At 39.6% G+C, this 14,857-nt stretch overlaps 1 protein-coding gene across 1 annotated transcript; it reads left to right on the top strand.

Moving 5' to 3' along the window:
- Nucleotides 1-331: 331 nt before the first annotated feature.
- LOC131884054 (uncharacterized) lies at nucleotides 332-7,677 on the top strand. Its single transcript, XM_059231694.1, has 4 exons — nucleotides 332-745; nucleotides 4,143-4,336; nucleotides 4,398-5,205; nucleotides 7,084-7,677. Exons 1-4 carry the CDS (start codon nucleotides 332-334, stop codon nucleotides 7,291-7,293), a joined length of 1,626 nt encoding a protein of 541 aa, XP_059087677.1. The 3' UTR covers nucleotides 7,294-7,677.
- The last annotated feature ends 7,180 nt before the right edge of the window (nucleotides 7,678-14,857 follow it).

Here is a 14,857-nt window from a genome sequence, read left to right as displayed (position 1 = left end):
TTAATCGTAATACCTAATCCGATCAATGTCGCATTGATCAAGTTTCGTTGAAAAAATCTACCACCTAGGGTTCATTTCATGGGGATTTTATTTCATGGCCTTTGGCATTAGATTACCGAGTTCCCATCCAATCTGAATCAATTCGAAAGCGTCTTCCTGTTTGTGGAATACATGCCTTAATGTATGCTCGATTTTCTTTGCAACACTTAGGATTTCAACAGACGCAAAGCGTTTTGCGTAATGTACTCATGATGTCATTCTGATCGTTGAAATAAAAAAAGATATATTTCTACTGTATTTGAGCATCGCTCAATTTCCTCTTCAGTTCGAAATGGAGTGTCAACGAACTTGGAACGCCAAGGCGGCGAATCAGTTCTCCAGTAACCATGTATCTAATTCCTTCAAGGTCGATCAACATGGTCGAGGAGGATCTTCACCGTCATCATCATCATCATCCGTAAGTTCATCCTCGGAATTCCAAGTGGTCATCCTCGAATTCGGGTCTGTGATCGCCCAATCCTGGCGTCAACAGCGATCTTCAGACTCGATTACTCGAACTGATTGGCAAGTCATGAGTGCTTCACCCACTTCGGATTGGTTCTGTTGGTTTGTGGAAGGCGTTCTCATCTTGATAATTGGCCTCTTCGGCCTCTTGGGCAGCGGGTTCTCTTTCGTGTTATTCTCGAGGCAAAAGGTTCACCGTACTTTCCACAATCTTCTTCTGACACTCACCACGTTTGACCTGGTAAGATAACGAATCATCGAGACGGATTAAGTCCTTTCTTGTTTTGTTTTCCGTTTGTTGAAAAGTCTTTGTCGCCTAGTGTCCGATCTGATGAGTGAGCTGGATGCAGATTAGAGAGTGATGTAACGAGTTCTGAACAATAAGATTTGCGACTGGTGCCATGACGATAAGATTACAAATGACTGATGCTCCTAAAAATATTGAGACAATACAAATCTTCAGTTGACGTCATCCATGTATGTTCTTGTAAAACGATTTGGCTTTTCAGGATTACAGATATATTTGCACCAATATGTACTACTAGATCCTAGCAGTGGAGTATTGAAAGTGCACTATTATGTTGCAAAAAGTTTTTTCTATTAGGGGCTTGAGATGTGATTTATCAAAAAATTGGTTGAAGATACAATTTTACTGTCATTTGGCACGTCCATTGTATGGTTTTGTTGACAAATATTTTTTTAACGCATTTGCAATTATTTGTGTGTTGCTTCTTCGTTGATGTTAAAACATGGGTATTCAATCTGTGTGAGATCACTAATTAGTATTCCGAACGAGCGCTATCATACGACACCTCAAGTAGGCTTGAATAGTTTTTCATAAGCGACAAAAGATGTGGTTCATTCTGTTTCCTACTGAATCGACAGGTGGTTGTCCAAGAAAGACTATTATCAGCAGAATTTACATTCGAAGAATCTTGAGAAAAAAGTTTTGGTTTCAACCTATCACGAAATTTCAGATTAAACGATGAAATGTTTTTAAAGGCAACCAGTGATTGTTGAATGCCACGAAAAAGCAGCTATTCCAACAAATTTGCAATGACTTAACCAAATGTTATTTGGTTCTTCTCGAAGGTAGCGTTGTATGGTCAAATTTCATTAAAAAGCGAAACAAACAATGTTGGATTAGGCCAAGGATGTCCCTCTTCCTTCTGTGGCTATTACGGAATTTAGTGGTCTCTTTCTTTTGTTCTTGAGACTTCCTTTAAGCTCGTGGAAGTGAACCCCACGTTTATTCATTCCAATGAGTAGTGAAATTTCACGTGTCTCTTTGCCGGAGTAAAAAGAGTGCCTTATTTTCTTTTTTTTTAACTTAATAGAATGCAAACTTGAATTTGGAAGCTCAATTCAACTTCTGTTCATGTCTCATTGAGATAGTGCTTGCAGGCCGTTAGGCCTGGAGAGGAAAGCTCTACTAAACCATGCTAGAAAACGTTCGAGCAATGCTTTACCTCCTAATTAGATGCAAGCCCGCTGAAAGGGTGCTTAATCAACTCTTATTTCCCGATTAGGAGGCTAGGCAACGCTTAAGCGTCTTCTAGCGAGGTTTCAAAACGCTTTCATCTGCAGCCCTGACGGACTCCATGGGTAGTGATGGAATCAAACCATATTATGTTGTCCCAAGATGGCTCCTTGTTATTAGGACCTCTCATTATAATCATCTTCATTGCTACATTTCAAAAACTTATTTGAATTGTCAGCATTTCTTCTTCAGCTGAAGGTACAAAATTAAATTGTGGTGGGAATGGCGAAGATTCCAGCTTTCTGATAGAAGTACAAAATCAAATATATTCCTGGGTTGCTGAGACCTTGAACGGAATGATATTTCATTTAATAACCTTTGGGTTGATGTCATTAAACACTCTCCTCTTAGAAAATGGAGGTTAAGACATTCAGCAGGTTTTGTCTTGAAGTATTTTGGGGCATTTTTTTCAAATTAAGGAAAAACTCGATGACTATTTGTACTTCAAGGTAAGTAATGCTTTTTAAGCATGTGGTTGGATATATAGGACGTTTAAGTCCAGAGAGATAGTATCACGATGCTAACTTTGTACAGGTCGATTGTTCAGCCTCATCTTGAATATGCTTCGCCAATTTGGGCGCCAATGAGTTCAGTAGGTTTACAAAAAGCCGTTCAATTCTTAAAATGTGTAATAAGAAATATTGAAGATATGAGAGAGTATTTGGAGTAAGGAGTTTCATATCGTATTGCCCTAAATAGTCGAGACTGTATGTGCAGAACAAAGGTACGAAAGTTATCTGGCTGGTATTGTACGTTTTTAAAAGCATTCATTACTTTTGTCCTATGTCCCAACCCAGAATTTAAGGTCAATAGAGAAGTGTAAAGCTTTGGGATTTCATACTAGTGCGCCCTCTGGTTATACCATGAAGGGAGTGTGACCACACTTCTTACTGATGACAATATGTTTGCACCAACTATTCATATGTATTTCTGCAAATTTTTATCACTTCCCATGTAATTTCAGTTTTATCAAGTGAAGGTTGGACTGAAATGGTTTAGAATAATTGTTAAAAGATTTCCTTAGCTGGTGAACAATTTTGTCACTAAATATTTGGAAGCACTGGATTTGCTAAAATTATGGCCCAACATGTTGCGTTTAATGAGCGCTTTTAAGCCAGGAGAATTCTGACCACTTAGAACAGTGAAATCTGCCTCTTTCTTTGTGACTTTCTGCCATTTTCTGCCACTGATTTTCTGTCAGGTGGTAGAAATTGACTTTTACTAATTTCTCATCCCTGTATATGGCACACCCAGCACATTCTTGTCTTAACATTTTTGCAGCTTTTTCACATTTCATTGTTCTTTTGGCCGCAAAAAATGGAAGTTTTGTGAAAACGCCGCTCTTGTCTAGTAAATTCTTATTAGACGTATACAAGCCTAATGGTTCCTATTCCCTCAAAATTTGCATGAATCATAAAGGAAGTTTACGTCTCAGCAGTGCAAATTCAAAAGGAAAAATGGTTTCCCCCTGTCTTCATGTGCAAAAAATGAATTCTCTCTTTTCGGAACCAGGTTTGACGTTATGAAGGAGCCTATTTTCGGCCAACGTTTGAAGCAGTTCTTGATGGGAGTATCGAATGAAGAAACAAAAAAGCTGAATTGGATTTCCAACGTACCGATTTAGGTAACGCTCCTCCTGAAATTGACAGTTTCGTCTTTGTGGTCAGAGACGCACAAGGGATTTAGCTCTGCCGACTGAATCGTGAAGCTAGACAAGAAGAACGCGGGGGTGTTGGTCAGTCCCACTGACCAATCATTTTCTTAATGAACACAAAGAAGCTAGATCTCGATGAGTCCATCACGCAAGCTTTCCCGAAACTTTCGATAGTATGTTCACGATCTAGAACATGCATGTATTTTCTTCCTTGGATGTGTTGTAAAAAACGTGTAGCATACGAAAAAATGGCGTACACTCGTTGAGATATTGTGATAAGATATTAAAAAGTAGACTTTGTTAGGAACAATGTAATTGGACACTCAATCATCGTCAGAATTTGATACCATAGCAACGGATGAAAAGCATACTTTTCCAAATTCTTCTTTTCACGGCTTCAGTACAATCTTTCATAACCTTAGTGACGTGTTACGTTTGTTCCAGATTTATGTCGTCTGTTCAATACTGTTGTTTTCCATCTCCAAGTTCAATGAGACATATGACCAAGTCTACAGGGTGTATATGTTACCTTACTTGCTCCCCCTGGCCCACGTGGGTCTCATGGGAAGTGTTTATTGCACTTTGGCCATGACTGTTGAACGATTCATCACGGTGTGTCATCCATTTTGGCGGAGAAGGTAAGAAAATTCACAGCTTCAATTCAGACATTTTTGAAGCAACTTGATTATTTTCATTCAGGAAAAATTTCTCGAGCGGGATCTTCATTATCCCGGTTCTTCTATTCACCGCTGCCTATAATATTCCGAAATTCTTTGAACTTTATGTGGAAGAAGAGATAATTTGCTTCAATGACGAACGTTTCGACAATGCAACAGCTCCTTATACTGATCCACTCGATTGCGAAGATCCTCTCAATCACACGATTCAACTGCACATCCTTCCGACTGATTTGCGCACGAATTCAACTTATATTCGGGTTTATATCCTGTGGATGAACTTTCTCATTCAAATTATTATTCCATTCATCCTCCTGATTGTGCTCAACATCAAGATATTTGACAAGATCAAAGAGTTCGAACAAAACCTGGTCCAGATTCGCATCACATACACCAACAAAAAATATGGCCACAATGAAGGCCAGGCTGAGGCCTCACAAAACTTTGCCTCACCCCGATTGTCTTGCAGTGGCCGAGCCCTCCGGGCCCATGGTCGTCATGGATCATCGTCTGGAACTGGAGAAGTGGCTCAAGGCCAAGACGATATTTGCAGCACTGCTATTTCAGGAGACTCCAAAGGATCGAGTGGTGGTGGTGGCCGATCTCCAAAGAGAGGCTCCAGAAAAATGTCGATACACTACTCAGCGAAGATGGAAAAGGTCAAGGCCAAGGTTTTGAAGCACACAGGACCTGCCAAAGAGACGGTGGGAGACAGAAAGCGAGAAGTAATCTTGGCCAAGATCTCCTTGTACATCGTGTTTGTGTTTCTGGTGTGTCATGGAGCGAGGTTGTTTCCAAACACGTTCGAAGTGGTCCAAACTTACATGGAGGTAAGCAGCTCAAGGTTTCTGGATAAGTTGTAGGCAATGCAGATGAACAATATTTTTTGAGGAGCTCGACATTTAAAATAAGACTAGTTAGAGCAAGAGCTTCAGAGTGAGAAGCTCTCCGTTTTCAAGACAAAGAAAACCTTCGCAGTGGTCCTTGTTACACAACACATTTTTAAGTTCATGTCAACGGAACTCGACTCATTCATCTGCCTGCCAATGTTTATTATTGTTTATTGTTTATTTTGGATACCACTCAAATCACCATGGGTGAGTATAAAGAGTATTGGTTATTATCAATATTGTAAAAAATGTATAAAAGAAGATGAAGGAAATGAAGAAGAGGAAACAAGCCAGAGTACACTTCATGTGGTTATGAAACCAAAGGGTCCTCTAATAAATCTAGTGAAATCTTCTTCAAAAACGCCGATGTGCTTCGAGTAAATCGTTTTGAAAACAATTCCTCCAAATCTGATTGCTGTCAGTTGTCGAAGAACCGGCTAATTGTTTGATGCAAAATTGAGAGCAAGCCAGGGATTTCAAAAATGGTTCGAGGATTAATTTTACATGCGAGGTTAAAATCTAGTTATGAATACAGTGTTCCACGGAATTGGCCAACTTACTGGTCTCGCAGAACTCGACGGTTATATCTTTTGTGGGTGAAATCATGGAGCTGATATGAAACTGTCGAAGAGGAGAATTCGGACGGAAAGTTCCAAAGGGGCAATTTTACAGTGAATGGCAAAAATAGTACAGAGTTGTTAATTGAAATATTTGGCAAACCTTTTCATTGCTCTAATTAGTAATTAGAATCAAATGGAAAATACAACATTATAAAGGCTGTCGGACCAGTTGTCGGTCTGAAGTTGTTTGTAAATGATTTTGATAGTAAACGAGTATCACTATGTCAACTATAAGTGTTCTTGTTGCTTTTCTTCAAAACCTTTATGCCTACAATAGTTAAAGAAGATTTTTTTGAAGTTTTAGTAGCTTTTACACTTTTTCGTAACTATCTAAGGTAATTATAAGATTCCAAGCTACAGCGCGATCAAAATTAGAAAAAAATACGATTCATCATTGTGATGGGACTCGATCGATTTTCCATTTTGATAAAAAAAGTCACAAAAAGGCTTTCAGTGTTTGAGAAAACTAAGAGTAATACCTTTGTTTAAGGCAGGAATGGAGAAGAAATAGACAAATAGCAAAGAGCAGGATCTCGCACACAATCTTTTTCTAAAAATACGCTTCTTCGTCCCTTAAGAAACCTTTAGGCCCTTGAGTCTCTTTCTAAACGGGATAATTGTTTGGTATCCCCAAACCTCACCAAAGAAAAGGAAATGAAAACTCTCAGGACATCGAAATAATCAGACACGTTATTGAGCGTTGTTTTACGTAAATGTCTTACAAAAAGCAAGGATATTAATCTCCAATGTGATCAATTCGCCAATAACTACTCTATGAATCATTAAAAGCGCTTTTTTCACATCAGATAATTTATCGGTATTCCGTCAACCTGGCCTGAACCAATGAGTGGTAGTTTAACGCGAAAAAACAAGCTGTCAAAGTTATTTGCCCTCAAAGTACGTAAAATGATCTGTCCAAGCCAGCAATGAGGCACCTCCGCATGGTTTCGTGAGTGCATATTTTGTGAAGCGATTTGTACCCAGTTGCACCTACTGCGAGTATCAGATAGTTTCGTGAACGCACATCTTGAAATGCGATTGGGTAAAATTTAGTACTGTCGCATTTTAAAATATGTGTTCACGAAACCACGTGGGGGTGCCCCATTAATTTAACCCAGTCTGGACCAAAACTAATAATTGGGCGGAAATGTATCCCGAAATTTCACATTTATTAGGTCCCTCAATTTCTATTTTTCAGGATTACCACCCGGATACGCTGGCATGGCCTTCTTGGATCTCACGTGTGACCAACATAAGTCATTTCTTGTTGGCTTTTGCCTGCTCTGCCAATTTTTACATTTACTACGCAAAGCACGGTTCTGTCTTGAAGCAGTTTTGTCTCTGCTGGATACAAAAGAGACGAAGCAACTCAATGAACTTGATGCAAAACCAAACCACTCAATACTAAATGGAAATTACCTAGTGATGTTACGTGGACTTAATGTCAAGAATGAAAGAAGGCCTGAAAATATGAGTTAAAGATTTTAATCCGGATTTACGAACAATGTCAATTTCATTTTTGTGCTCTCTCACCTAGCGTCACTTTGTTGTTGATGAGACTAAAATCTGCTCGTCAAAACTTTGCTAAAATATACCACATTTTTTAAATGTTGTTAATACTTTTTTCCGGCAGTGGTTCTAATTTTATGCAAGCTCTAAGAGAAAGATGAAGCACCCTGTTGGGCCCTTTAAAGTCGATGCATAAGCCACAAACAATGTAAGGAATGTGGCTAACATGTTTGAAGATCAGCTCTCTGGTATGATTTCAACTTGACTGAGTTTTGAAGCAACATCTCACTGTGACGAGTCTAATGACGAGTCTGAGATACCTCAGTTCCTGATGAGATGCACACATGTTTTTGCTCCTGCTTTCTCTCATATGATACGTTGCAACTTGGATCAGGACAAAAAAACTGAAGAGCACTTCGAATCCAGTAATTATGGGTAGTCTCCAAAAAAGATTGGACGTAGTTTAGGGTGAAATTAAGGCCTCCATCGAATATGACCAGTTGCACTCTCTCACTTCGAATATTGCGAAGGTGTTTGAGAAGATCATAAAGTCCAAACTTGTTGAATTTCTCGAGGCGAATGAAGTCCTTCCTCCTAGCCAGTACGGGTTCCAAGCACATTTTGGCACGGTTACCCAACTGATTGAGCATTTAGAGGTCATTGAGGGACTGGAAAGGCACGAGTCAGTTGATGTTGTCTTTCTTGATTTTTCCAAGGCCTGATCACGGCCTTTTGTTGAATGGACTTGATGACTTTGAGATCCAAGGCAAGGTTCTCAATTGTACTAGAAGCTTCATTCCTGATAGAAAGTGAGATCCAAGGCAAGGTTCTTAATTGTACAAGAAGCTTCATTTCTGATAGAAAGCAAATTGATAAGGTTGAAGGGTCGCTTACTGACATACATGTCAAGTCAAGGGTGCCCCAAGGACCCATCTTGGGGCCCCTCCTGTTAATAATATTCATTGCCCCGCTTCAAAAGCTTAGATCATTTGATAGATGCCCACTAGACTAGGATAGTGACCACATTTTGCGGAACAGTTTGCTTTGAAGATTAACCCAGGTGTATGCTAGACAACCGAGATTGATCTGTAACCGTGGGGAGTAGAGATAGGTAGCGATTTGTATCCTTAGTTATTTGACGATTGTTTGAGGCCTTGATGAAGAAAACTCAAACTATTGACGTGTGCCCTGATTCGTTTTATAATCAGAGGCCTTTAAATAGGTCTAAGAAATTTAAACTCATTTTGATGCTATGTGCTCTCCATTTTTGAGAGCTATCAAGTTTCTACTAAGTGCTTGGGTCAAGAGTTCCATGTTTCCGTTCTCCACGGGAATTAAATAAATCAGTACCTTTCACCCCTGGTTGTTGGACGGAATATTCTGTTTTTTTTTTTATTCGATCTTTTTAAAACCTTCCATCAGATTGCAATGCATCCAGGTTCCCTCCAATTTACCGCACTTACAACACCTTGGGGTCTCTTGAGCTTCTTAGTAATGCCCTTCGGGTTAACGCCTCCCAGCTCATCCAACGATTTGTCGTTAATGTTCTTTATGGTATCCATGGCGTTTTACTTGCATGGACGACATTACTTGCTCCATTACACCAGTTAACTCTGTCTTTGAATGCCTCACTGAAAATTGTTGGACCATCAATAGTCAAAATTGTATGCTTTGTGTTTCAAAGGTGGAGAGTTTAGGCCCCGTTATTCCCACTTTTGGTTTGAGTGTTGTAGTGTTATTCCTTATTTAGGTTATCACGGCTTACGCCATGCTTATGCATCATGATCTCTCGTTCTTCATATATGCTCTCTGTGTATATACGATCTCTTGTATCCATGCCCCAACTACCGTTCAATAAACAGTTTGCAATAGAGCTTCAACCAGAGTACATCGTCTGTCTGTTCTCCACGCGTCCATAACATAACAAGTGTAAAGCCCAGAGGCCTTGATTCTGTATTCCCTTTCCTGCTCCTGATTCGGTAAGGGCCTTCAAGAGTTCTTGGACCTTGCCAACTATTACTCTTACTTTGTGCCTCACTTTGCCAAAAATGCACGACCTTTCTATGCTCTGCTTAACAAAGATAACGGCACTGAAGATCCCATTTTTCAGTCAGGTGCTCACCTACGTTGTTGGTCAGACTTTGAGCACGATTCTTTTGGTCCCCGTATAGATGGCATGAAAACGTGTAGCCACATGTGGGAGGTAGTTTCCTCAGTCAAGAAGCCTCGGCCAAGATCCTGCAAAGGAGCTTTTAAGGTTTTGAAATGGAAACAAAAACATTTCATACTTGATCAATGTGAAAAGGAAGTAAGCAAACAGTGAGCACCTCAAGACCGCTTTTGGAATTTCTGATTGCATTGGATTGGCTTTCCAATCCAAGGGCAAATCCAAGATGAACTGCTCTTACAGTTAGATATAAATCACCTCTACATTTAGATAAAAACATCTACTCCCTGCGATGCCACCACAATCTCGGTCGTCTGGGAAATCCAAGCGAATCTTCAAGGTTAAGTGTAAAGTTCAATCTAGGTAATTTGTCAAACACATTACCTATCAGCTGTCTTTCTCCTTTAGGAAGTTTGGGGAATTGTTGGGCCAATGGAAAAGGGGATATACACATGTGAGTGAAAACAATGGTTTTTATGTTACTGTTCGATCCGTGTTAAGATGGTTCAATGCTGATCCTCGGATGACGTCCACTCGGAGGGATTGAAGGTCCTTCGACGATGTGACAAAGTGCTGTACTCAGACTCCCCACATTCCCAAGCCCTCTTGCTTCCTTGTACTGCTTCCAGGGATTCCTACTCCAGAACAATGACGATCTCGGTCCTTTGAAAAGTTCCCTCTCTTCTCCCACTGCAACAGTAGAGAACCCAAATAAAAGGATGGAGGTCTCAGCGATGGCTGGTGTGGTGGTTCCTCCTCGAAAAGGTTCAACCCTCTGACTTCTCTCCTCAAGGGATCGGATACGACTGTCCTCATAAGGAACCAAAAAGGGGTATATCCTCGTTGGAGATGATGGTTGACTGGTATTCTCACACATTCCTCATTGGATATGAGAGGGTTGTGATGGCCGGTTGTGGTTGGCAATGATTTCCTCTTTCTCCTCCCTTTAAACATGTAGCAGACATTCCTCACCCCTGGTTGTAGCTTTGGGCTGACCAGCCCCCTCTGGTCTCGTGTGGCCAAACGTGTTTCATGATAGAGCTTTTCCTTGAAGAGGTTAACGTTTTTGAAATCGATTCTCAAGGAATTATTTAGAGTTCTTTGATGATGCACGTTCCGCGTGACATTTTTCATTTTTTCTTAATCACACATATTCTATGATGGACTCAAAAAATGTGAACGGAACGCAGATCACCCAGGGAGGAAAGTGAAAAATGGTCCAAATGAGGCAGTGGATACAAATCCTTTAGTCCAAAAGTTGAGCTTTTGGAAGTCGCCACAAGGAAGGAAAGCGCCATCAGGCATGGTCACTTGATAAAACTAGTTAATTTGACCAATAGGGCAGTAAAGGATTTGTATCCACTGGCTCCTTTGCTCATCGCTTTTCCAATAATGGTTGGAAATATCAGACATTCAACTCCAGATGTAGTGTCACGTTGCTTACTTATTGTGCTCAAGTTGATAGTTCAGACCCATAGATCTTGAATATGCTTCACTCGTTTGGGCTCCAATCAGTTCAACATGCCAGTAGAAGGTCGAAAAGTCCAAAGATATTTCACCAGGAACATTGATGGAATGACGGAGCTCTCATATTGGGAGAGATTAAAGAGGCTGGTACTGTACAGAAATCAAAGAAGGTATGAAAGTTACTTAAAGCTGTACTTTTTCAAACGCATTCATGAGCTTTGTCCCAACCCGGATTTTAATGTCAATTTTAGTGACTGTAGGGACCTAACCTGCGTTTAGAGAGCACCTTCAAGCCTTCAAGAATCCAGTCTTCTTAGAAATAATGAAGTCCACTTCTGATCTTTCTCGGTCCCTTAATTGGATAATTTGTTTTCCTCTAATACTCGAAGGGAAAACCTAGGCATTGTTGATCCAGTACTACATTTGAAGTCTGACTTGAAAAAATCGTTTAAATACAATTCCAGATCAACCCTACATTTAAGGCCTAGCTCGGCCTGCCAACTCAAATTTGGAATACCAAATATTGTGTATCATTTAAAAGGTTGAAAAAGACCATACTTGACCTTTCATTTTACTAGTAACAGGGATTACATTCTCATAAAGGGTAGAAAAGCCCGTGAAAAAAGCAAACCAAAAAACAATGTGCCCGGAAGGCAACTATTTTTATCTCTAGTTCTGCTCATTCACCGTTGAAGACGTGTGTATTAGTAAGTCGTGTTCAATTGATATTTTTTGTTTGGGATGCCTGAATCAGCCGATACAAACGAAGATGGACAAAATAACACATCATGATACTGAAGAATTATGATTTTGTGAGATTGAAATGGCATCCCCCTCTTGAAAAGCTTCGTAAAAGAATTGCCCTCTGAAACTTATTTATTTAGAGAGATTCAAGTGAACAATTAATTATTGTTTCATGTACGAGAGCACAATTGTCACCTTCAATGTTCACTTACATCCGGCCACTTCCTCAGGAATATTTGCCAGATTGAAACATGTAGCTGGCATCACTCCAAGATATGATATAGGAGTCTCGGTTCCATTGATATCAAACTTATAAATTCTGGTTCCTGTATAATCACTTTCATAGAAGAGAAAAGTATCTCTGTGAGCAACGGTTTGTTCCCAGATATCGGAAGTCGAAGTCTTTACACTTGAACCATGGGCTACAAATGTCTTCGAATTCCAATCCAATATGAGGGTACGGTCGAAGTCCCGTTCAGGTTTGCCATTCTTGACAAATCTGCCACCAAATATGGCCACCTTCCGATTGCCCTTTGGTCCAAAAGCCCCACAAACGGAATCCATTAACACAAGATTGGGTAACTTGATATTGTTGAAGACCTGTAATAACGACGTTATATATTATTAAAATCAAAAGTTTGCAGAAAATTGTTTTAACAAATAAAAAAACCCAAAATATACTTGATTTGAGGACAAAGCCAGAGCCTTAGCCACTGATACTTTGCTTCACTGATAATGCAAAAGTTTTCCTCAAAAACGAACAATTTATTTGATTCATGGATAAACGTATTTCTTAAAACAAATGATTGTGTAACGTAGGTTTTGACGATGGAATTCATCAGGATTCAACCATTGACAGGTTAGGCCAAACGTTATAATGAACCCGTTGGTTGCGAGTGAACCATAGGTTCATTGAGATGCCACTTTCTATTATTCTAATTTTAAAGAAGAGCCGCATTAAGCTATTCTTTTCCTATCATTGTTGTTTCTACGGGCTGTTCCAACTGCTACAGAGAACAATTTCTAATTGGGAGTAAATTGCCCTTTAATGTTTTGCCGGAAATACCCAAACACATTTTGGCACCTTTCAAGCATCATCAGAAACAACTTTGGAATGTTTTCCCTCATGGAACTCTACAGCAAAAGAACATTTATTCAAAAATCTAAGTAACGAAAGTTGGAAACAAACTTATTTAGCTCTCTAACTCGGAAATCATAATAAGATTTATTTAGCTGCTACTTAATTTTATGGAACTTAATGGTCCGATATTTATCGTTCTTAGTTCCGAAATGCCGCGCTCAGTTGTTAAGCTTTCAAAGAATTCACACACACAAAGCTAAGCTGCAATATAACACGATCAAAAGTGCGCCATTAAATCCCATCTAAGTAAGTACCACTCAAATAGTTATATAGGCAAAGCACCACAGCAACCAGATCATCCTAAAGAACCCCATGGCATAACCAAAAATAATTTTCATCCCTGAATAGAATAGCCATCCCAGGTAGATTGTATTGTTCAAGGCTGACGGGAATACATGGATGTGGAGGCTCTTTGCCAAAGTACAATTTCGGGTTCTAGTCAAGTCATTTAGGTTATTTTGCAACACATTTCGGGTGTAGCAATTTGAAGCTTCTGTTAAAACTATCAGAACGATTGCAAGATTTTTGTAGAACTGAGGGCATTTTAAGACCAAGTACAGTCATTGTTACGATGTACTACTAACCTGGGTCACCACAATCGTCCAAAAGGACAATTGTGGTGTCAATTTTCTTTCAAATGACTCGCTCAAGTACACAGAGAGACAGAGTAAAATTTCGATTGACTGCTACTCGTCAAGCAAAGCCTCAATCGTACTGAAACCTGCCAAGTAAGTTCCTTCAACTCATACCAAATTGATCTTGTCAAAAAAATCATTGGCTTGATTGCAATCACATTAAATAAAAATGCACAGCTGACTGCCCGAGCGGAGGTCTCCATGACTTTCGTCCTTCTTGGATTATGCAAGAAAAGAAAAATCCCTTCGCGGAGCTTAACGTAATTGGAAGGATAAATAATTACCCCAGTTTTGATGTTGATTGAGCGGAGCTGAGGATAAGCTTTGATTGTGCGATTTATGTATTGATGAGAGAACCCGACCAGGATTTCATCGCTGGAGATGACGGTGCGACAGAACGGGGTTTGGAACCAAGGGGTTGAGAATGGAAATCCTTTCGATACCTGCTCAATTTTCTTTCCATTGTACAAATAAAGGATATTGGACTTAATCAAAATCAAGATTCCTCGATTGGGAATAGGCAAGAGATAAAGCAAAGAGCCTCCCATTATCTTTAATAAATCCGTGCGGATCCAATACATCTTATCTGCGTTGTACTTGAAGCAAACAACTCCATCGGAAGGTATATGGCCACAACCATGCAACACATTGTCAACCATTGTGTGCTGAAAATCAAAATCACAACAAAACATATAATTTTAAATATATAAACATTTTCAAGATAATTCAGCGTTTTCACGATCAAGTAACACACCGCTTCCTATCTCAATTTGGTTTCATCTATGTTAGCTTATACGAAATGAAATTGTATCAGGGTAAATCCTTCAAAAATCAGACTTGAAAATGTCACTTGCCTTTTGCCGTTTTGCAACTCTTCTTTAATGTAATTCAAATAGGCTTGCTTTAATTTTTGTATACATCACACAATTTGAAAATCCGGGGCAGTCTGTGTTTTGCAATTTGCTGGAGCTCGTTGAAGGAAAAATTGTATCAGTCTATTCCCATTTGACAAATTAAGGCCTAAGGAAAAGGTATCTTCCTATTAACCTACTATCCCGGTCCCTAAATCAAAGCTAGAAAGCCCCAGAATTCAAGTATTGAAAAACAATTGAAAATGAACATTTGAATTCCAATGCACGAACGATGCAATTCGTCAGGTCGAATCCGAAGGCATTTTTCTCTTATGCGAACTCTAAGAGAAAAATGAAACACTCTGTTGGGCCTTTTGAGGTTGATGGGGCAGCCATTAGCAATGTAGAGACTATGGCTAACATGCTTGGAGATCAGTTCTCTAGTGTGTTTTCAACCC

This window comes from Tigriopus californicus, chromosome 7, assembly GCF_007210705.1.
Source record: "Tigriopus californicus strain San Diego chromosome 7, Tcal_SD_v2.1, whole genome shotgun sequence".
Taxonomy (NCBI): domain Eukaryota; kingdom Metazoa; phylum Arthropoda; class Copepoda; order Harpacticoida; family Harpacticidae; genus Tigriopus; species Tigriopus californicus.
This window is presented reverse-complemented; position numbering and strand designations above follow the sequence as displayed.

Bases quoted from the DNA above. Each gene is read 5' to 3' on its own strand.
- LOC131884054 (XM_059231694.1), top strand. From the start codon at position 332: ATGGAGTGTCAACGAACTTGGAACGCCAAGGCGGCGAATCAGTTCTCC. The intron at 746-4,142 runs GTAAGATAACGA...CGTTTGTTCCAG, and splicing joins CACTCACCACGTTTGACCTG to ATTTATGTCGTCTGTTCAAT. The intron at 5,206-7,083 runs GTAAGCAGCTCA...TCTATTTTTCAG, and splicing joins TGGTCCAAACTTACATGGAG to GATTACCACCCGGATACGCT.